The 22,136-nt window shown below is 37.7% G+C and overlaps 1 protein-coding gene across 7 annotated transcripts in view; it reads left to right on the top strand.

Annotated features, from left to right (window-relative positions):
* TANK (TRAF family member associated NFKB activator) overlaps window positions 1-22,136 on the top strand; it is a 94,837-nt gene that overhangs the window by 6,901 nt on the left and 65,800 nt on the right. For 3 of the 7 annotated variants that reach the window (XR_009257508.1, XM_058715166.1, XM_058715165.1), the window contains exon 1: window positions 8,399-8,753. The exons of 1 other annotated variant lie outside the window; for it this stretch is intronic. Coding sequence is in view for 3 of the 6 variants with exons in the window: in XM_058715166.1 (XP_058571149.1) it covers window positions 8,746-8,753 (8 nt within the window). In the remaining 3 variants the exon portion in view is untranslated. 3 more of the 7 variants (XM_058715162.1, XM_058715161.1, XM_058715164.1) reach the window with 3 other exon arrangements.

Below are 22,136 nucleotides of genomic sequence, written 5' to 3'. Positions count from 1 at the left end.
CTGTCAAAGTTTATTTTTTGTAATGCTTTGAATTATTGTCTAGTAGCCTTTTATCTGAGCCTTCAAGACTCCCTTTATCTACTAGCACTGAACTCCTTCAGCTTTTGATTATCCCAGAACATCTTAAATTTTCCTTCATTTTTGAAGAATAGTTTTTCTAGATAGAGAATTCTTGGTTGACATCTATTTTTTTTTAGCACTTTAAATATGTCATCCCACTGCCTTCTGAATTCCATGATTTCAAAGTGAAATTGGCTGTTAATCTTACTGAGGCTCCCTTGTGCATAATGAGTCACTTCTGTCTTACTATTTTCAAGATTCTTTCATCTGTGGCTCTCAATGGTTTGCTTATAATATGCTTTGGTATAGATCTCTTTGAGTTTATCCTTCTGGAGTTCACTGAGTATAACATTCAGAGTTTGACAAGAGAGAAAGGGAGGCGAACCATTAGGAGGCTAGTATGATACATTAGAATTGATGGTGTCTTGAACAAAGAGTGGCAATAGAGACAGAAAATGGCTATGAAGACAGTGTTTAACAATGAGGACAGAAAGTATATGCATGCAAGAAATGTTGCAGAGGAGTACTCATATGAGTTACCTTATTGGGGGACTGATTAAATGTCAGGAAGTAAGAGTTTTATATCTTTGTTATATGGGCAATGTTTGCTTTTCATTCTTCCTCTCTTAATGTGAAAAAATAACCATAAAAATTTGAATTCTACTTATAGCTACTTACCTTCACATTAAAAAAGAACCTAAAACAATATATGTTCAATTATTATTGTTAAAAGGACATCCTATTTATTATTTCTTATTCCTACATGTAGAAGATAAGAAAATTAGTAAATTAGAATATTTTACTTCCTGCCACTTCTCTTCCACCCACTTGAGTTTTTGTTTCTATAAACAAGAATTTTAGAATACATTCTTATTAAGCTATTTATTTATACTTGCACCTTATGTCTTCAAAGTTACTTTTAATAGCCTCATTATATTTGCTACAGATTTTTACTCAATCCAATAATTATTTCCAATATTTAGAAATATTTCTTTTATCTCAGAATTTTACCTTTCCTTCTTTTGAAAAGTTTGATTCCCTTCTTGACCAACACAAGTGTATCTTCAACTATTTCAGGAAATGGGTGGTATATTTGTGAGCCTTGAAGTATCAAAGAATATCTTTGTTTTCATTTCCTATGTGAATGACAACTTGGGTGGGTATAGACTTTGAAAGTTAAACCTTTCCCATGCAATTATAGATGTTATTCTGTTCAGCTTCTGAAGCTTAATGTTGAAGATAGTCTATTTTTTTCTATTTTTCTTTCTTTGCAAGTAATTTATTTTTTTTCTTCCTATATTCTTGGTGAATTTTTGCCATACTTTAGATATAAGAAAACTTCCCTCACCTCTCAAGCCTGAACTCAAGCCTCTCCAGTGTGTTTTCAAAGTACCCTATACTTAACCCGTATTGTAATATTGTAATACCACATTGTGGAGCAATTGCCTGCTTCTTCTATGTGTGTTACCCACAACAGACAGGAAGTTCTTTTAAAGTAGGACTGTGTCTTAGTCATCTTTGTAGCCCCAACTTTTAGCACATAGCGAGCACTCACAAAATATTTGCTGAATAAATAAATAAATTGATAGATCATTTAATATCAAAATTTTATCAGGATATGTCCAAGTGTTTGGTCTCATTCCATTAATTATGTTTCAAAACTTAGAGTCCTTTTCATCTCCAATTGCTTTGGATACATCTTCTGATGTATCTATAGTTGGTATTTCTGTTCCATTTACTCTGATCTTTTCTCCAGGAAGAAGGTAGAGAACTATCTTTCCACTATTCCATCTCATGGTTTTCTTCTGTTTGACCTTTCCATTGACATTTGAGAGAGTTTTTCAAGCTTTTACTCTAATCATTGATTAATATTCTGTAGTATTGATTCCATCCTTGATTATGTTCAAATAATATCTGAATTTTGCCATTGCATGTTTCTATAACCTTAACTTATCCAACTTTGTTCTTTGTTGTTATTTCTCCCTGCCTCTTAGCTAGGTCCTTCCTTTTCTTCATCTAATATCCTGTCTAATATAACATCTCTTTTTTCATAGAAAATGCAAAGCAGATTTTTTCCATTTACTTATGCTTCTGGTAAACCATTTTCCAAAGTGTTCATTTTCTTTGCATTTTGAGAACTCTATTTTCTTCCTTTATACAGCATAATCTTTCAAAATGGATGCTTTGTCTTGTATTTTCTCATTCCCAGCATTCTATAGCCCTTACTAACCAGATGTATGGATTTTCCTTGGTTCTTCTCATTATCTGCTCAATTTCTATTAGTTCCTCAGCACAGATATAGAGCTGAGAGACAAGTAGACATGCACAGGTCACAGTTACACTTTTGCCTGAAGCTGACATTTATCAATTTTGTCACTATAGGTATTTACCTGAGCCAAAATCCCTTACCCTTATTGCCTAGTTTTTTCACTATGAAGAGGAGAATTCCTGGTTAATCAGCAGCAACCACTGGACTTTTCCTTGATAGGAACCATAGATTAAAAATCGAAGTCTCGGGGCGCCTGGGTGGCTCAGTCGGTTAAGCGTCCAACTTCAGCTCAGGTCACGATCTCACGGTCCGTGAGTTCGAGCCCCGTGTCGGGCTCTGGGCTGATGGCTCAGAGCCTGGAGCCTGCTTCCGGTTCTGTGTCTCCTTCTCTCTCTGCCCATCACCCGTTCATGCTCTGTCTCTCTCTGTCTCAAAAATAAATAAACGTTAAAAAAAATTTTTTTTTTTAAATTGAAGTCTCAGAGAGAGCCCAACACACAGCTCTGTCTGCTCATCCCTTTTCATTATTGGCTTCACATACCCTTAAATATGGAACATTTGTCCACTCTCATTGGGATCATGTTGGTATACTCCAAACCACAGCTCCAAAATGGACAACAGAGAGAAGTATTATTGGGTGATATTTGGGCAAAGAATTGTCAAATACTATGTGCAGGTCCCACATAGTAGTGGGGTTATTGCTTAATTGACTAGTAGGTGCCATGAGGCAGATAGTTTTATTACTATTCTTCAGGCCAATTATAACCATTACTATTCTTTATCTTCAAGCAACAAAGGTTATGTCCATTTCAATCCCATGGGTCTTGCAAATGATTGGAAATCCTGTCACATTTTGTTACTAGGATGCTTGTCAACAGGGTTACAGTTTCTCTTTTGACATCTTTTTCTGACTTAGAAAAAGGCACCCCTTTGGGATATACTCAAGCCCAAGGGGGCAGGGTTTGGCAAGTGACCACCTCTGTCAGCTGGGTGCTCTGTACAGGGGAGAGCCTGCTCAGCCATCCATACATGCTGGATCTGGCCACCAGTTCTTCCTTTCAAAACTATTATGAGTTTTCATATTTCTCTAATTTTTCTTTAGTAATTTAATTTAGAGTCTAAGCCACAAACAGCTAGTCCAGATGTCATCCTAAATCAGAAGTCAACCAGATTCTATTAATAGTGATATTTCACATCAAAGATTTGGCTGAGGTCATTGATGCATACCTGGCATTCCAAGTTGTAGTAGGTGTTTATACTGGCAGCTTTCCTTTTCCCTAGATTTATATTCAGAACTCTCAATAAAATATTAAGCAGTTTGAAAATAGAACCTAAAATATATTCAATGAGTATGCAGTTCTCATTTTCTTTTTTTTTTTTATTTACTTATTTTTGATAGAGAGAGAGAGAGAGCAGGAGAGGGACAGAGAGAGAGGGAGACAGAGGGCGGAGAGTGGGACTCAAACTCATGAACCATGACATCATGACCTGAGCTGATATCAAGAGTCAGGTCCTTACCCTGCTGAGCCACCCAAGTGCCCCCCTTTTTTTCAGTTCTCATTTTCATCCCACTCCACCTCAAAGTCCTGCTTGCTAACCTAAGGTATATAAACATAATATGAATAAAGGAAAATTGTAGGGAAATTATGTCAACCTTTTAAAGGATTAATCCTCAAATAAATGTCTCAACTCAAGTCTTAACCTCAGTAAAACATACTGTATGTCAATTCTAAAAAGTTAATCATCATTATAGAAAAAGGAAAATGTTTGAAACTGTTTTACCATGAAATTCCTCTATCTATCCCAGCATGCATGCATGTTTCACACACTGGAGAAATATGTAGCCATTTCTCTTTATGACTACAATATCATGGAGTTGAAAAGAGAGGAAAAAGTATATTTAAGAAATGTGTATGTTTAATTTTTTCTTACTTATTCAATTTTTTTAGCATCTCCACGTTCAAAATGCTTATGCATTCTAGGTGTATTATTACATTCCACCATTTCAATTAGAAGTCACCAAGCAGCTCTTTCAATTTACTAAAAAGTTGGATGAGTTGGACTTCATTAAAATTAAAAATTTCTGCTCTGCAAAATATAATGTGAAGAGAATAAAAACACAAGCCACAGACTAGGAGAAAATGTTTGCAAAAGATACATCTGATAAAGGACTGTTAGACAAAATACACAAAGAACTCTTTAAGTTCAACAACAAGAAAACTAAAAACCCAAATTTTATTTTATTTTTATTTTTTCAATATATGAAATTTATTGTCAAATTGGTTTCCATACAACACCCAGTGCTCATCCCAAAAGGTGCCCTCCTCAATACCCATCACCCACCCTCCCCTCCCTCCCACCCCCCCATCAACCCTCAGTTTGTTCTCAGTTTTTAAGAGTCTCTTATGCTTTGGCTCTCTCCCACTCTAACCTCTTTTTTTTTTCCTTCCCCTCCCCCATGGGTTTCTGTTAAGTTTCTCAGGATCCACATAAGAGTGAAAACATATGGTATATATCTTTCTCTGTATGGCTTATAAAAACCCAAATTTTAAATGGGTCAAAGACCCTAACAGATATCTCACCAGAGAAGATGTATGTATGGATGGCAAATAAGCATATGAAAAGATGCTCCACATCATATGTCATCAAGGAAGTGAAAATTAAAACACAGTGAGATATACTACATGCTTGTTAGAATGGCTGAAATCCAGAACACTGACAACACGAAATGCTGACAGGGATGTGGAGCAACAGGAACTCCCATTCATTGCTGGTGGGCATACATTGCTGGTGGTCCAGTCACTTTGGAACATAGTTTGATAGCTTCCAACAAAACTAAACATACTAAGGGTGCCTGGGTGGCTCAGTTGGTCAAGCGTCCTACTCTTGGTTTCAGCTGAGGTCATGATCTCATGGTTCTTGAGACTGGGCCACTGGTTGGGCTCTGTGCTGACAGCATGGAGTCTGCTTGGGATTCTCTCTCTCCCTCTCTCTCTGCACCCCCCCATAAGTAAGTAAACATTTTTAAAAAACATACTAAAAATATATATGATCCAGCAATTCCACTCCTTTGTATTTACCTAAAGGCGTTGAAAACTTATGTCCACACAAAAACCTGCACACTTATGTTACAGCAGCTTTATTTGTAATCACCAAAAATTGAAAGCAACCAAGATGTCCTTCAGTAGGTTATTGGATAAATAAACTGGCACGCCCAAGCAATGTAATACTATTCAGTGCTAAAAAGAAATAAACTGCCAAGCCATGAAAAGACATGGAAGAAACTGAAATGTTTATTACTAAGTGAAAGGAGTCCATCTGAAAAGGCTACGTACCTTTTTATTCCAACCATATGACATTATAGAAAAGGCAAAACTATGGAGACAGTAAAAAAATTAGTGGTTGCCTGGGACTGGGGGTGGAATGGATGAATAGGTGGAGCACAGAGGATTTTTAGGGCAGTGAAACTACTCTACTATAGTATGATACTATAATGATGGATACATGTCATTATCTATCTGTCCAAACTCATAGAATGTACAACATGAAGACTGACCCCTAAAATAAACTATGGACTTTGGATGATAATATTACGTGGATGTAGACTCATCAGTTGTGACAAATGTACCACTTGGTGGGAGATGTTGATAATGGAAGAGGCTTATGCATATATTGTACTTTCCACTCAATTTTGCTATAAACCCAAAACTGCCATAAAAAATAAATTCTTTAAAAAAACAGTGTTTTACTGTCGTGTTTAACTCAATTACTACTTACTACAGAAACTTTTCAACTGATCACAATGTTATATACAAGATATTTCTGTTTGTTTAAATGTTTTTTGCAATATATTTTGGCTTTAACTTTTAAAAGTAAGCTCGATATTTAAAAATGCACTGCAACTTGGCAGGCTTTTAAACCCTTGGACTTGCAGGCTTAAGGAAAGTAATGCAAATAACCATGGCTCAGAAGTGTAAGAAAAAAGTGATGCAACCAGAACCTGATCCTCCTGCTCTAACAAAGAAAAACTACAATCCCAGGGAGCAAGATGCTGAGTTCCCATGAGAAGATACCACCTTCTAAGTTATATGGGACCATGTGACCAGAAAAAAGGGAGCTCAAGAATTCCAGGGCTGGGCTTGAATCTTCAGAATGAAGAAAGAATCACTGACTGAAGACCTGTTCAGGCATGGCTTGGCCAAGATCCCTAGGACAAGAAAGTTCTCAATTGCAGAAGATTTTGCCAAGTCTATGGATAGAGAACATATGTTCTAGAGCAGGCTGTACCTGATAACAGCCTATAGTATTCACAGTCATTTTATTTATTTATTTATTTGTTTTTAATTTTTATTTATTTACTTTGCGAGAGAGAGAAAGAGTGTGAGCGGGGGGGGGGGGGGGGGGAGAGAGAGAGAGAGAGAAAGAGAATCTCAAGCAGGCTTTACATTGTCAGCACAGAGCCCAATGCAGGGCCCTATCCCACGACCTTGGGATCATGACCTGAGCTGAAATCTAGAGTAAGATGCTCATCCCACCGAGCCACTCCTGCTCATTTTAATCCTGTCTATCAAACTGTTATTTCAATGTCCTTAGTATGCTTGTGCTGGGTGATGAGGTCTTTTTCAAACAGCATCAACCCATGTAAGATATGTACAAAAGCAGTGAGAGTTCTAAAAATATTTTTAGGGACACCTGGATGGCTCAGTGGATTAAGCACCCAACTTTGGCTCAGGTCATGATCTTTCAGTTCGTGGGTTTGAGCCCTGTGTCAGGCTGTGTGCTGATAGGAGCCTGGAGCCTGCTTCAGATTCTGTTGTCTCCCTCTCTCTCTGCCCCTCCCCAGCTCATGCTCTGTCTCTCTCTCTCTCTCTCTCTCTCTCTCAAAAATAAATATTTATATAATAAAAATATTTTTTAAATTAAATAAATAAATAGGTAATTAATATAGAAGCTTCTGAGAGTGCTATATGCATTCAGTCAGATGCAATTATGCTCCAGTCAATGTGGAAAGTCCTAGACTTCAATGCTGTCAGGAAGCTTCCACATATGCAGTAGTTTCATGCAAAGAATCCCAGGGAAAACCTTGATGGTGGCAAGAAGCCAGCCTGACATGAGGCTGGCAGGACAGTATCTTTAATTTGCAGAACATTCTAAAATTTACCATGTGCTTTTGCTTACATTATTGGATTGACCATTCATCCAGCGAAGTAAGTTATCACTGTCTCCATTTGTCAGATAAGAAATTAAGGTTCATTAGGTTAAGCAACTTGCCTGAACCAGTAGGTATCAGAGCTAAAACTGGGAGTTCCAACATTTCTAGATGTAATGTCTAAAATTTCTATCTTGGAGAATATTCAGGCATGCCGAGGAAATGGAATAATGGGGAAGTCTTAATTCATGAGAATTTTCTATGAAGTTCTGCTTGTATTTACCAACTATCCAACTTTAGCAAGTGTATTTAGTGAAAGGTGTTACAGTTGGGAAAAAGCCAAATGGGTTGTGTGTGTGTGTGTGTGTGTGTGTGTGTGTGTGTGTGTGTAGTGCTTCTCAGTGTGAACCTTAACCACCTTAATCACATTCACATGAGGATTCGACAAAAATGCAGGTTCCAGGCTTCCGCCCACAACCCAGTTTGCTCTGAACTCTAAGATCTCTAGGGGTGAATTGATAAATCTACGTCTTTAACAAGTCTGTCAGATGATTCTTGTGTATGCTAACCCACTTACAGGGTGATGTTAAACCTGGTTATTTTCTCTTTAGGAAAAATTCTAACCAAGGCCGGCAGGTGACCTTTAACCTTGACATTGATGGTTTTTGGCTGCCGTCCTTTTTCCTTTCCCGGGTGAGACGGGACGGGGCGGGGCTTGGACGGGCGGGGCTTGGACGGGCGGGGCGAGTGTGGGTGGGGCGAGAGGGGTCTGGTTTGGCCTGGCCGGGTGGAGGGTGAAGGGTTAAAAGCTCCGCGCGCAGGCGCTGCCCTCTGAACAGGAACGGAAAGCAACTTCCGGTCGATTCACTCGGCCGGGCGCTGCGGATCCCGGGCGCGGAATCCCTGAACTGTGAGTAAGAAACTTCGCGAGCGAGTTCGTCTTTCGGAACCCGTCGAACACAATGGCGGGGAACTTGTGTGTGTGAGCGAGGGCGGTGCGCTGGTAGTACTGGTGCCGCAGGGAAAGAAGCCGAAGAGCTGCGGAGACAACCACCTCTCAAGAGTGGAGAGGGACGTTGTGCGAGAGAAACCACCCGGGTGTACGTCCCACAGCGGACCCGGGAGGGGTTTTCCGGGCCCGCGACGTCAGCGCTGCAACGCTGTCCCCGCCGTGACGCTCCGTGGGGAGGGATCCTGCCCAACTCCGCGTCCAGCGCTCGCGCCGACTTGACCTATTCGCCGGGAGACAGGGGAGGCAGGGCTTGCGATGTCTGGGTGAGCAGTGGGTCCCGGCACGAGTGTCCCAGACTCCCTTCGGGGCAAGGGTTGTCTTCCGGAAGCAGTATTATCGTGGTTATTCTTTCGAAAACTTTTAAATAGGTCTTTCTGTTCTTCCCAAGGTTATTGCATAATTCCGCTCTCTGCTTTCCTGTGGGGTGTCATCATAGCCGTGTCAATGAGAAGTGGGGTAACTTCCCCGAGGGTGACGGAGAGAATGGGTGGGCGAGGCGGAAAAAGCAAAAGCATACCCTACTCGCAGTGGGAACCAGGCGTTACTTAGGGTCTCCACTCTCGTGTGAACAGAAACAACGAGTTACAGGTGTAAAAAGCTGTGCTTGTCAAGCGAAGAACGTAGGGGGAAGAGACTCAAACCAAGGAGTGGGTGTGTCCCTTGTTATACTGTAACAAGCAAAAGTAGAGCAGCCTTGCTATGTAAAGTGTCATTTATCTCACCGATGCTTTTGACAAGTTATCCTAAGGGAAAAAGGGTAGTAACAGAAGTGAAGTGATATGAAAATGTAGGAAAATAAAATGATCTTCCTGCTTACCATGGTTGGAATACACATTTCAAATGTAGCAGAGAAGCAAGTACTGTATTCTGTTGAAAAATTTTCTCATCATTTGGAAGGGGTGGAAAACCCCAAAATGATACAACCATGTATAAAGCCAACAATTTATAAAGAAAATGAAACGTTCTCAGGCCTTTCTCCAGTCGTAGGTACTCCAAGACCGTCTACATCTCTCTTACATGCACAAAACATGTTATTTCGTTCTCTTGTGAAAGTGAGATTGTATATACATACTATTCTGTTTTCTGAGTTTTCAGACCAAAAAATATATGGTGCAAGTCTTGCCATGCATAGCTCTATTTTATCTTAATGTCAGCATGGTATTCCTCTATCAGCATGTACCATAACATAGTTAACCATCTCTTAATGTGGCTTGTCCCTATATTTTGCCCATTATTATTCAAAATTATTTATCTGTACTTGATTAGAGTACAGATATATTAATCCTTAATGAAATATATGGCAGATATTTTCAAGAACTGTCAGTCTTTTGGTTTAAAATGCCCAGGTTTTGTTTTTGTTTTTTATCACTTAAGGCAGTTCCTACTCAAAAATTATTAAAATATTTTCCTATATTGCCTGTTAATTATTTTATAGTTTTTTATGCTCTACTCTTTAAAACATCTGAAAATTATTTTTGTACATTATATAAGATAGGGATTTAGCCATTTTTTTCTGAACTCATTTGTTAAAATCAATTCTTCCTGACTAGAAATACTACCTTAGTATAATAAATTTACATGGGTCTTTTATTATTATTATTATTATTATTATTCTTATTCTGTCACTTTGTTCTATTTGTCTCTCCCTATACAAATACCAATCTCTTTGATTCTGGCATTTTTAAAGTAATTCCTACAGCAAGTCCTTCTTCATTTATCTTTTTCAAATTTTCTTGAATATTATTGCACTCATTTTGACATAAAATTTAAAGTAAACTGTTTATGTTTCATTAAAATAATCCTTTGGTCTGTTTTAGCTATTATATTCACTAATACTTTGTGGCTGGTATGTAGATGAGTGATTATACATCTGGCCGATTTTCTAAATTTATTAGTTTTAATAAATTGTCCCCCTTGAATTTTCTAGGAAAACAATCATTTAAACATAGTCTTATCTTTCTTTATACTTTTTTTCTTTCTTTGGTTTAATGAATTGCTAGTTTCTCCAGCCTAGTGATATGTAATCCAGCCTAGTGATATGTAATAACAGTGATTCTGGCCATCCTTTTCTTATTTCTTAGTTTTTGGATACTTTTACCATGTCATCATTAAATATGGCATTTACTATTAATTTCCAATACGTTCTGTTTATCAAGGAAGTGTCTTTAATATTTCTAGCTTACTAGGATTTTTCGAAAGAGTGGATTTTGGACCAAGGTGTGTGTGTGTGTGTGTGTGTGTGTGTGTGTGTGTGTGTGTGTGTTTACATTGGCTAGCATATTGCGAGCAATTTTGAATAATAGATGTTGAGTGTTCATTTGGTCTGTATATTTCTTGTTGTTAAGATGATGCCTTCTCATTACTACTTAACTAAACATTTTTATCAGGAGTGAAAGTTGAGTTTTGTCATATGGCTTTTAGGCATCTGTGGTGACCTATTGTGTGCTTTTCTTTGACCTATTAGGATGATGGGTTATTTTAGTTGATTTCCAGTTTGTGAACCAGCCTTACAGTTGATCATGGTGTAATATTTAAGCATATAGGTTCCTTTTTGGTAACATTTTTACTTAAAATCAGTAATTGGGTGTCATCTATAGTCCTCTTCTTCTGTATTATCTTTGCTAGAGTTTGATATCAGGGTTATGATGGTTTCCTAAAAAGAACTGAGATGAGTTCCTTCTCTCTCTGCTCTGAAGTAGTTTAAAGAGCATAAGAGCTCTCTATTCTTTGAAGATCTGAAAGAATTAACTCATGAAACCATCTTGGCCTGAAAGTACTATTGTTCTTAAAATAGCAACATCCACAGAAAAAGGCTCAGAACTTAAAAAAGCTAACAATCAGAAACTCCTCAGAGTAAATCCAAATAAATGAAAGAGTCTAAAATACCCGTATGTTGAGAACAAAGAAGAATTCTGTGTTTATCCTAGTCCTTTCTCTCCCCCACCTCTTTTTTTTTTTTTTTTTTTTCATGGTCAGAGAAAATGCTGTAGGTAGGCTGAGGCTGATAATAAAAGGTATTGCTGTCCTTTCCTCTATTCCAGTTATACTATAAAGAAAGTAAAGGGTGTTGCTTCTACATGGGCAAGTTCTTCTATGCCTTGAAGGAAACCAGGAGTGACACTCAACTGGGAAAGCATCAGTTTGACTTTGTTGTCATTAGCTTCCCAATTTTGTTGGGAAATTTCTTTCTTCAGAGGTAATAACCAAGCTTACATGCTACTGTAGCCAAATCCCATAAGAGGGTTTCAAAATGAGTTGGTGAAAAAAAGATACAAGCTCATCATGCCTGTACTTATTTAATATGAAGTGAAGATTATTAACACAGTCCAGATACGTGTGTGACACGTGCACACACATAGAACAGGGATGGCTTTTAACAAGTACAAACCACCAAAGGCCACCTTTTTTCTAGACTAATAGTTTACTGTTTATATGTGGATAATAGTGTATTTTGTACTCTTTGGTAGAGTTACTACTTTTTTTTTTTTTTTTTTAAGTAGGCTTCACGCCCAGTGCAGAATCCAACGCGAGGCTTGAACTCCTGCCCCTATAATTAAGACCTGAGCTCAGATCAAGAGTCTGACACTCAACCAACTGAGCCACCAGGTGCCCCGAGTTATTACCTTTTATAAATGATTATTCCAGACACTTTCTGATCACTGTCAAGAATATGACCTTAGGCGGGTAATGTCATATAACAGTATACATCTGTAAACTGTGGAGGACTTTAAGACACTCATAAGTGCTGTTTACAGAGAGATGCAGTCATTATCTGAATGCTTGCATATTTGAGTATTTTAACTGACTTTGTATCAATCTAGAAAAAAATAATTATTGACATGATTTGGGAGTGTGCCTTATAACAACGAAAGACTTTGCATGCTTTTTAAAATTGTGCTCATTATCTAAAAGTAAATGGTAAATAAAAATAGATAGCCTGTGATATAAAACTTCACTATTCTAACTGTTCTGATGTGATGCATTAACTGATTAGCTGTTAACTACTGTTTGGTTTTTTGTTTTCTAACACTTTATAAACATCTGTATTACTGTTTAATTTCACCTAGTTTGTGTTTCATTATATCAAGACAAGTTTGGGTTTCTGGTTCCTGTAGGATTTATGTTGTGGCTGTCATTCCCTTTTACTCCTGTCCCACCCCCACCCCACCCCCCATCCCCCCACCCCCCAATCTTCTATGCTTGCTGCTGTGGTTTTCAGTCATGGGTAGAGGGAAAGAGGAGGCTATTATCTAGAATAGGTAACAAAAATCTCTTTATAGTCTGGGACCAAGATTCTGAGTCATCTTCAAAAAAGGCTAGCAGAGAATGTAAAATGAACTGCCTTGTGGGTGGATGGCTAATTAGTTTACAGTCTTTTGAACTAGGTGCAATATTTGACACTGTTCAAAAAAATTGAGAAGGACTGGAACTAGGTTCTTTGAAACTGAAAACAAGCCTTTGAGACCTGTGTAATACATATGTCATAGTTTTTCAATCCCCAGTCGTAAAAAACATTTTTTTAAATTATGGTAAGATACATATTACATGAAATTACCATCATAACTATTTTTAAGTACAGTTTGGTAGGGTTTAATGCATTTGCATTCTTGTGCAACCAAGAAAAACATTTAAGGGACTTACTCTTTTAAGAAAAAGAGTCTGGGAAGTAAATAATGATAATCATTTATCTCACAAGGGAGATGTCCTGTATAGTAACTTGATAGTAACCTGAGTTTTCTTCCTTTTACGCAGGGATACTCTCTTTGATAGTAATTATCAATACTAAATTATGAGAGTAAACTGAGCAGTGGTAATCTGAAGTTGCTTTCACTTACTACCAACAGTTTTGCTTTGCAAAAAAAAAAAAAAAGTGTTGAAAGTAGGTTGTGAACACAAGGTCTATCTTTTCAAGTCATTTCAGTAAGGCACTAACTGGGAATTGAGTGGACTAAGAAAAATAATGTAAGTTCCATTTTGATTGTTACTCAAGAAGTTGAAGTTATAAGAATCTTTGAAACATTTGCGTAGAATGAGTTATAAACATTATTCTCTGGAACAGCAGAACAAACACAACTAGGTAATTTGCTAGGGAGAGTGACTTGTTAAAAAGACAGAAATCAGGGACTCAGATCTGTTTAAGAAAATATTTCAAATTGCTTGAATAAAATCAACTATTGTGGGATATTTAAATGCATTTACTGTTCATGGCCATTTGTTATGTAGCATTTACTATAATATAATTTCGTGATTTCATATATTTGCTGTCTCTAAACTAGAAATGTCTTTCCATTGATATTGATGTTTCTTGGTTTTTTAGAATCCTTATCTCCTTTTTGATTAACGTTTAAATCTCACAGATCCTAGGACATTTCATATTTGCTCCTCTTTCCCACACAGTCTTCTTTCTCTTGCAGTTCCCCCATCCAAGAATATTCTGCAGAGCACTGCTTTATATGACTTAAGAAAACAGATTTTTAATATTAAACAGTCATTTTAAACTGCATAAACCTCACCCCCACCCACCATTTCCAGATTTTAACATGGCCCTAATGCAGGAGAGGATACCCCTTAGGAAGCTGAGCAAGCTAACTGAGCAGTGCCATGTTTCTGTTCACATCGGGGTAGAATACCACATGTCATGTCCGGTTTTCTTTTGGTGTTACACTGATTGTACACTTCAACTCACAAAATTTGATAAACAGTCTGAGAGAAAGAAGTACTACTAGAGGAAAAAAGGAAGTAAGGCAAAGCTGAAATACATGGGTGTGGTCTTTGGCTGTGAAATCTTTCAACTCTTAAAAGATAGCACAAAAAGTTTCACCAAGTTTTAACATCCAGCAAAATGTAAACCTGGTCTGGGGAGCTTTTGGTTTGATGAGTAGGGAGTTGTCTTACCTTGTTTATCGTGATGCATTTAGCTAACCACCAGCTTATGGAAAAAATACAAAATCTAAATTCTAACACTGCTGGCTCAATGATATTTAAGTTTCTATTATTTCAGCTGCCTGACTGTAACACACTAACAGTTGAGGTACAGCGTGTTATGGGTATATTGGAAAGTGAGACTACAAATGCAAACTGTCATTTTGGGAAATTGGCTGCTTATGTTAGGGAACTCTCTTAAAAGTGGGAAATGATTATAACTAAATGTTAGGAGTGACAGTTCTCATCCATTTCCCTTCTTCAAGTAGGGAAAACACACATACTCTTGCATGTCTTTAAAATTTTACCCTAACTATGTAAGACAGAGGATGTCCTTTTATTTAAGGGTATGTACTCCCGTTATTGACTCCTACTTTTGTTTCTGACACTAATTGTGGGTAAGGAGGCTAATACAGAACTAAAATACAGAAAAGACAGGGTGTATCTCTCACTAATTTATTTATCTCTTTTGCTAAGGTGGCAACTTTTCTGACATAGAATGTGAAATCTTATTACTATTCGTACCTCAGAGGGTTGGAAAAGCAGGCGACTTTCTTTTCTAGGACAGAGTGGAAGAGGTAACTCAAGGGGATTTCCTCCCCCTGTCCCGAAACTGCATTGGATTTGAAGTGCCCTCTTACCACAAGTGTGAACCCTGGCAGAACACTTACATAGAAGTAGAATAGTCTCAGCAGTGGGGGAAACCCAGCAGAGGGGCCTTTCCCACCTTCCAAATCACCCATATTGTCTCTACTACTCCACAAAAAATAGACCTTATTAAAGCATTCTGGGTGGAGGTGGTGGGAATCTGATACCTATAAGCCGGTGATTCTTTTCAAACTTGAAATCCCAAAATATATAACTAATCAAAGTTAAGTTATTCTGGTTGAGCTGGGCAATTGGTGGTGGAATGTTGTTTGGTTCACATATGCCCAGCCTCAGTAGAGCTCTGGAAGCGCTACCACTTCGATTACTATTTTATTTTCTTCAGGATTGGTTAACTGTCACTTGGAGAATAATATTGGTTACCAAAGACAGCAAGCTTAAGATATTTTATCTCTGAAGTAAGAAAAGTTCATTTAAAAAGAAGGTGGGTAGGAGGAATTAGAGTAACAAGAAGAATCAACATCCTGATAGAGGAGTCCCACAAAGGAATACAGAAAGAATGAAATTGGCCAAAAAATATTTGCAGAAAATTCCCAGAACTGAAGGATGAACTTCCAGGTGAGTTAAATATAAGATCAGGAATCAAAATGGCTCTAGACTTCAACAAAAACAAATGGAAGCTAGAAGAGAGCATAGCAAAGCTTTCAAAATTCTGTGGAAAAATTGCTTCCAACCTAGAATTTTTAACCTGGCAAACTATCAGTTAAATCTGAGGGTAGAGTAAAGGTATTTTCAGTGATGCAAGGTCTCAAAAAATTTTCTTTGCCAACACTTTCTCAGGAAGCTGTTGGAGGGTTTAGTCCACCAAATGGGATGAGTAAAACAAGAAAGATGAAAATTTGGGATACTGAAAATGAGGAATTCAACTAGAGAGAGAGATGAACAAAGGGAATCCTCAAAATCAAGGTGAAAGAAGGTCTTGAGATGAAGGTTTACCTTCAGGCCTAGAGGTCAACAAATCTAAACTGAAGTCAAACAGCTCAAGGGGAGCTCCTCTAAGAAGATGAAAATGGTAGAGTAACTGAAGTGTCTGAATGGATTGTATTAGTATGATGGGAAATAAAGTAAATAAAGTTTTTTCAGGGAAAGGTGTTTCAGGGAAGGAAAAGGAGTCATAGTATGGCTTACCAGTGAATAACATTGCATAGTTAGAAGAAAGTAAAAGCTGAATGTTTATCTAACTATCCTCCTTTTAGAAGATATAACTATTTTGGGAGAATGGGGAGAGTATAAAGTTGCAGGTCAGGGCCAGGGAGTGGGGGGTTAAAAAGAGCTGAATCCTTACTTTGCATAGTGGGAAGAAAAGTAAAACTGAAAAATCAATAGTAGCAACATTAGCATGTTTGGAGATACAGAGATAAATACCAGAAAGAACCAAAAGAACTGAAAATTGTTGCCAAGGTGAAGCAGGAAATGGGGAGGGGAAAGAAGAGAGCAAGGGACTTAATGTTTTTCTTAAGCCTTGTGAAGCTCTTTGACTCATTAAAATATAGATATGTATCTCTGTGGTTAAAAATAAAAACTAAATTAGAATAAAATGAGCTAGAGATTGGACTTTCATATTGGAGCGACCTGGAGTTATCTGGGTCTTCCATTTTCTAATTCTTTGACCTTAGTCAACTTACATAAATTTGAAGCTCAGTATCCTTATGTAGAAAGGGAAGGCAGTTTGTGATCCTGCAAAAGAAAAATTAAAATAAGGTACTTTATATAAAGCACCTGAGGCAAGGAATATTACCTCAATAGGTATCAATCCTTACCCCCATCCCTGATGTTCTCTGTGAGGAAATACCTCCTTCATTGTTGGAATTGTTGTCATTCAAACAGAAATCTAAAATTGTCTTTTTGGTCCATGGCTGTGTGCCTTTTTGGAATTAAGTCATGTCATTGAGATCTATGTCCTTTCTCAACTATCTGTAGATAGTTTGAGAATATAGATAGAATTGAAATGATTAGGGTATTAGTAGGGGGAGCATCGAGTGGAAAGGGCCATTGCTGCTTGGTGGGAGAAGACTTGGTCCCACTCAGATTTCTCTCTCAACATGAACCTCAGTGCAAATGCTATCAATGGAGTCTCTTCCATTAATACTGTTTCCAAGAGGAAACACTTGTCATATAAACTGATGAGTTGTGGAATTTTCACAGAACCAAGATTAACATTAGAGTGCTATTGCTGTGGGCCATCTGCCAAAGTATCAAAATACCTTTTTTCTTTCTTTCTTTTGAAGAACATCTTCTAAGCAACTGCTATTTTTGTTTCCAAATTCTATATGCTTCTTCTGAAACAGTTCAAAAAGCAGATCATTGTGGAACACAAAGACACCTTATCAAAAGTCTGTTTCCCTACCATGGTGCGTATTTGTACACTGTTATACAGAATACAGGGCTTTCCCAGTTATGAATTGACCCCCTATGGCAATGATCCTAAATTTGTCTTACATCCGCTTTTCCCCCTCTCCCCTGCCCCCCAAATTATCCAAGAGGTCTTAGACAGTGTTTACTGATCTGTTTGTTTTTTTTTTTAAACCGCCCTGGATGATTCTGTTAACCCATGTCCTACAGTATGTTCTACCCCAAACATCCTAAACTGGGGCAGATGAGGGAACTGAGGTCCACAGAAAGGTTAAATGACTTGTTTACTCTTACCTGTCAACTAGTTTGTACTCTGTACTCCTAAATCTGATTTTATCTTTGGTTGACTAGGCTTTTTGATTTTGATCTATAATGTTCAAATTGTCTTAAAAAGAAATTAATATATTTTACACAAGATGTTGTCTCAGTTAAAAATTAACTTTGGAATCTGCATCTTATAGCATCTTTTTTTTTCCAGATACAAAAAGAAGTGAAAGTGAAAAAAGTGAAAATTTTTAATAAGCTCTTGTTTCCTCACAGTAGGATAGCACAGCAAGTGTTATTTGGTCTGAATATTCACATTTGAGAAAAACTGGCCTTGAGGAGAGTGGAGACTTGGGTAATTTGGGCACACATGCCGGTTTGAGAAGTTGGTTTGTCAGGATATCCAGGGATTTTGGGGGTTTTGTCTTCAGGAGTATCCAACAGTTGGAGTGAGAGAGTGTGTTGCATGGTATTGTATCTGATTTTAAACTTTTATCATATTATACATTTAAAGTCACACCCTAAACGTCTTGGGAATGACTGGAAATAGAGATCTGGAAATCTCTGAAACCTTATTTATTTTCCCATTGGAGTTCTCACAATTACTTCTAATAAAACAAGTTGTGACTTGCAAACATTTGCTCAGCAGCCTTTAGGTGTTCCTCAGGGAAATTAAAAACAAGGTTATGAAGAGCTGAGGAGTCCTGTGCCCATGGTTAAGAGCACAGAGTACAGCTTTATAATTATGTAAGCTTTTGCCTTTTTCCATTTATCATTGGTAATATTCTCAACACTAAATGACTGCTCAGCAATTTAAACTGTGATTTAAGAGAAAACAGGCCTTTTTGTGAAAAGGTCCCCTGTCTCCTGAAGTTTCACTATCTTCATAGAAGAGCTCTTTCCTTTCATAGTGGTTTTATTTTGTTCTGATACAGTAAATGACTCAGAGATGCTGGAGGGGTCCCTAATCTGTTAACTCATGAGATTTTAGCTACTTCTTTTTCAAAAACAACTTTGCCTTTTATGAATCTTGTGCAGCCTGTGACATCTCTTATATTATTGTGGTCTGTGTAGGGGGACTTTTTTAAGATTACTGAAAATATTTTTTTTCCCCGACTCTTCTGGTTAGCACCAGAAGATAGGTACAAACCATCCTACTCTTGTGAAAGATCATTAGTAATGCTACTTTATTGTCACAGATTTGGCAGAGTAGAAGGGAGGAGACTTAAAAAAAGATCACACAATCAGACAGAATTATTTTTCCTGTTACTCAGCAGCATGTAAGGGTTAACAGACCCTTTAGATAACATTCCTACCTATTTGCCTTTGTATAAGATAACAGACTTCTGCTAAAATGCCTTACTATTTTATGCATTCCCTAATTTATTTACCTTCTGACATGACCTTGTCCAGATAATAAGTGGTCCTATCTTTTTTGCTTTATATTTGGAAGGAAAAGAGTGTACATTTTGTGACATGAAATGATACAATAATGGGTATTGCTTCTTTCTCTTTCCATTATTTTCTTTACAAAAATGTAGGGTTTTGTTTGTTGGTTTGTTTTTGGTAAAAAGATTTGGGCTTGGTTGACTGTCAAAGGACTTACCAGTATCAGAGGACTTTCAAAAGTCCTGGTATTTTGAAAAATATCGCTGGTGAACCATCTTCAACAAAGTCACCTGGGTTGCTTTGCTTATTGAAATGCATATTCCCATCCCAGGCCAGCTGATTTAGAATTGCAGGGACCTGAATGCTGCATTCGTGTGTATTGTGGACGTCCATTTGGCCAACAAATCCTGTTGATTCTGACTTTGAAATGTCTCTTGAATCCATTCATCTTTCATTTCCCCTGCTCTAGTTCAAGCCCATCTTTCACCCAGAATACAGCAGTAGCTTCCTATAGATATCCTCACTTTGTCTCCAGGTTTGTATTCCACAGTGTATCCAGTTTACCTTTCTAAAATGTGTTCATCTCCTGCTTGAAAATCCTCCATTACTTCTTTTTTTTTATAAAATTTTTTCCTAATGTATATTTATTTTTGAGAGAGAGAGCATGACTAGGGGAAGGGCAGAGAGAGAGGGAGACAGAGAATCCACAGCAGGCTCCGTGCTGTCAGTAGAGAGCTGAATGCAGGGCTTGAACTCATGAACTGTGAGATCATGACCGGAGTCAAAGTTGGACACTCGACCAGCTGAGCCACCCAGGCACCCTAGTCCTCCATTACTTCTTAATGTCAGCAGGTTAAAACCTAAATTTCTCATAGTAACATTCAGGGTCCACTGCAATCCGGCCATAACTGAGTCTGCTGCATATAGTTAATGCAGTTAGCACACTCTATAACTCTAGGGGGTTCCAATTATGGTCTGCATGAATCCCCTAGGGCTTTTACAGTGCAGCACAATCATACCTGGTAGCCTTGACTTCTGTCTTAACACCCTCACCTCTCCTTCCTCTCTGTACACATCCTAGACTTCATAAATAAAATACCTACAGTCCCTAAATGCACTATACTAGTGGCTTCTCAATTCCTCTGCTCTTTCAGAGTGAATATTCTTTCCTCCCTCTCAATTCTCCACTAGTTGAAATCCTCATGTGTCAGATCCTGTGTGAAGCTGTCCACAATCCCTCTCATTTTAATTGTTCTTCCTCTTGAGCTGTTATCCTGCTTACACCTTTTATTTAGCAGTTCTTTTTTCTTCTTTTGAGGTAAAACTTACATGCAATAAATCTTCAGTGAACTGTTGGGTGAATTCCCACAAATGTTTCCACCTGTGCTTCCCAGACCCCTATCAAGATATGATATGATCATACCTTTTTACACATTTATAATTGGCCTGCTAGTGTGGTTAATCATTTTCATGCATGCCTGCCTTACTAAATTACAAGCTCTAATTAGAGAAAAAGGCAAAGACGATGACTTTGTCTCTTTCCCATGGAAAAAAGGAACATGTACGATGCATTCAGCACTGAACTAGTGTTGACTGTTGTACCAGTTAACATACAGCTCACCTCCTCTCTTAAGGGACCCTCAAAGACAGTGGCTTAAATAAGACAGAAATTTTATTTCTTCCACATACTACAATTTAAAGTATAAGATGTCCAGGGCTGATCTGGCAGCTCCACGGTATCAAGGACATAGACATCTTCATTCTTGTTGTTCCAGCCTTATGAAGTGTTGTCCTCACCATGGTGTTCTAGGTGACTAACCACAACATCCCATCCAGTTGGGGAAGGGAAAAAAAAAAGTGAGGAGAAGAGCTCCTTTTGGAAGTTGCACTTACTTGCCAATGACCATAACATAGTCACATGACCATACCAGCTATAAGTCAGGAATACTAGAGAAGAGAACAGATGTTGAGGAACAGATAATATACATACTTCATATTTAATCTGCACAATAACACTACAAACTGTGTGGCATAAGAAAACTAATACACAAAGAAGCTAAGTAAATGGCTAGAAAATTGCAGATCTGGGATCTGAATCCAGAACCTTTACTTTTCTTCCTTCTATCCGGTACAATGTTAGGAGGGCATACTTAAATGTTATTAAGTAAATAAAAGTAGTCTTTACAGTGTTATTTCACATTTTTTATATCACATACTTTCACAGTATCATATCATTTCTTTACTTCCAGGACACCCTATGTAACTTAACTCCATGCTTCTTGCCATCCTAAAATTAAATGCCATATCAGCTGGTTTGTAACCAAGGCCTAGTTTATAATAAAAATTAAAACAAAATGAATACTTCTTTTAAATCTATATCATATGAGGAAAAATATATCACTGTACTTGCCAAGCAATCGCTTCTGTACTCTTTTTTTTGCTTGGAAATGCTATATAATCATAAAGTTGAAGGAGATTAAATCGTTTAGCTCCTTCATTTTAAAAGCAAGGAAAATTGAGGTCCAGTGAAGGTACAAGACTTGCCTTTTATTTCGTTCCCACTGTTACTTCTTTTTAAGTATCATGGGAAGAGCACTAGCCTAATCAACCCTTTCTGTAAGTAACCATCATTGTTACACTGAAGAATTATCTCAGGTTTGCAGAGTTGTATGATCAGAAGAATCAAGCTGAACAATGCACAAAGAAATGCTTGTTATCCTAGCCTTTTTTAGTGAAGAATAAATATTACCTAACACTAAAAACCTCTTTATAGCCCTTGGGAACCCACTTTAGAAAGGATGACTGCTGTTTGATAATCAAATAAAAGGAATGGGTGAGGTCATTCCTATCCATAATTCAAAACCCTGTGCAAATGTTACCGACCTCTCAAAGCCTTTCCTAAACCTCAAAAATAGATGTGACCACTTTCCTCTCCAAATTTTGTGGCCTTTAGGTACCTCAGGGAGTGTGTGTGTGTGCGCGCGCGTGCGTGAGTGTGCACATACACTTTAAGTTACAGCTAATGATGTCGTCATGAGGATAGGTTTTGTGTA

The sequence above is a fragment of the Neofelis nebulosa genome, chromosome 2, assembly GCF_028018385.1.
Source record: "Neofelis nebulosa isolate mNeoNeb1 chromosome 2, mNeoNeb1.pri, whole genome shotgun sequence".
Classification (NCBI taxonomy): domain Eukaryota; kingdom Metazoa; phylum Chordata; class Mammalia; order Carnivora; family Felidae; genus Neofelis; species Neofelis nebulosa.
This window is presented reverse-complemented; position numbering and strand designations above follow the sequence as displayed.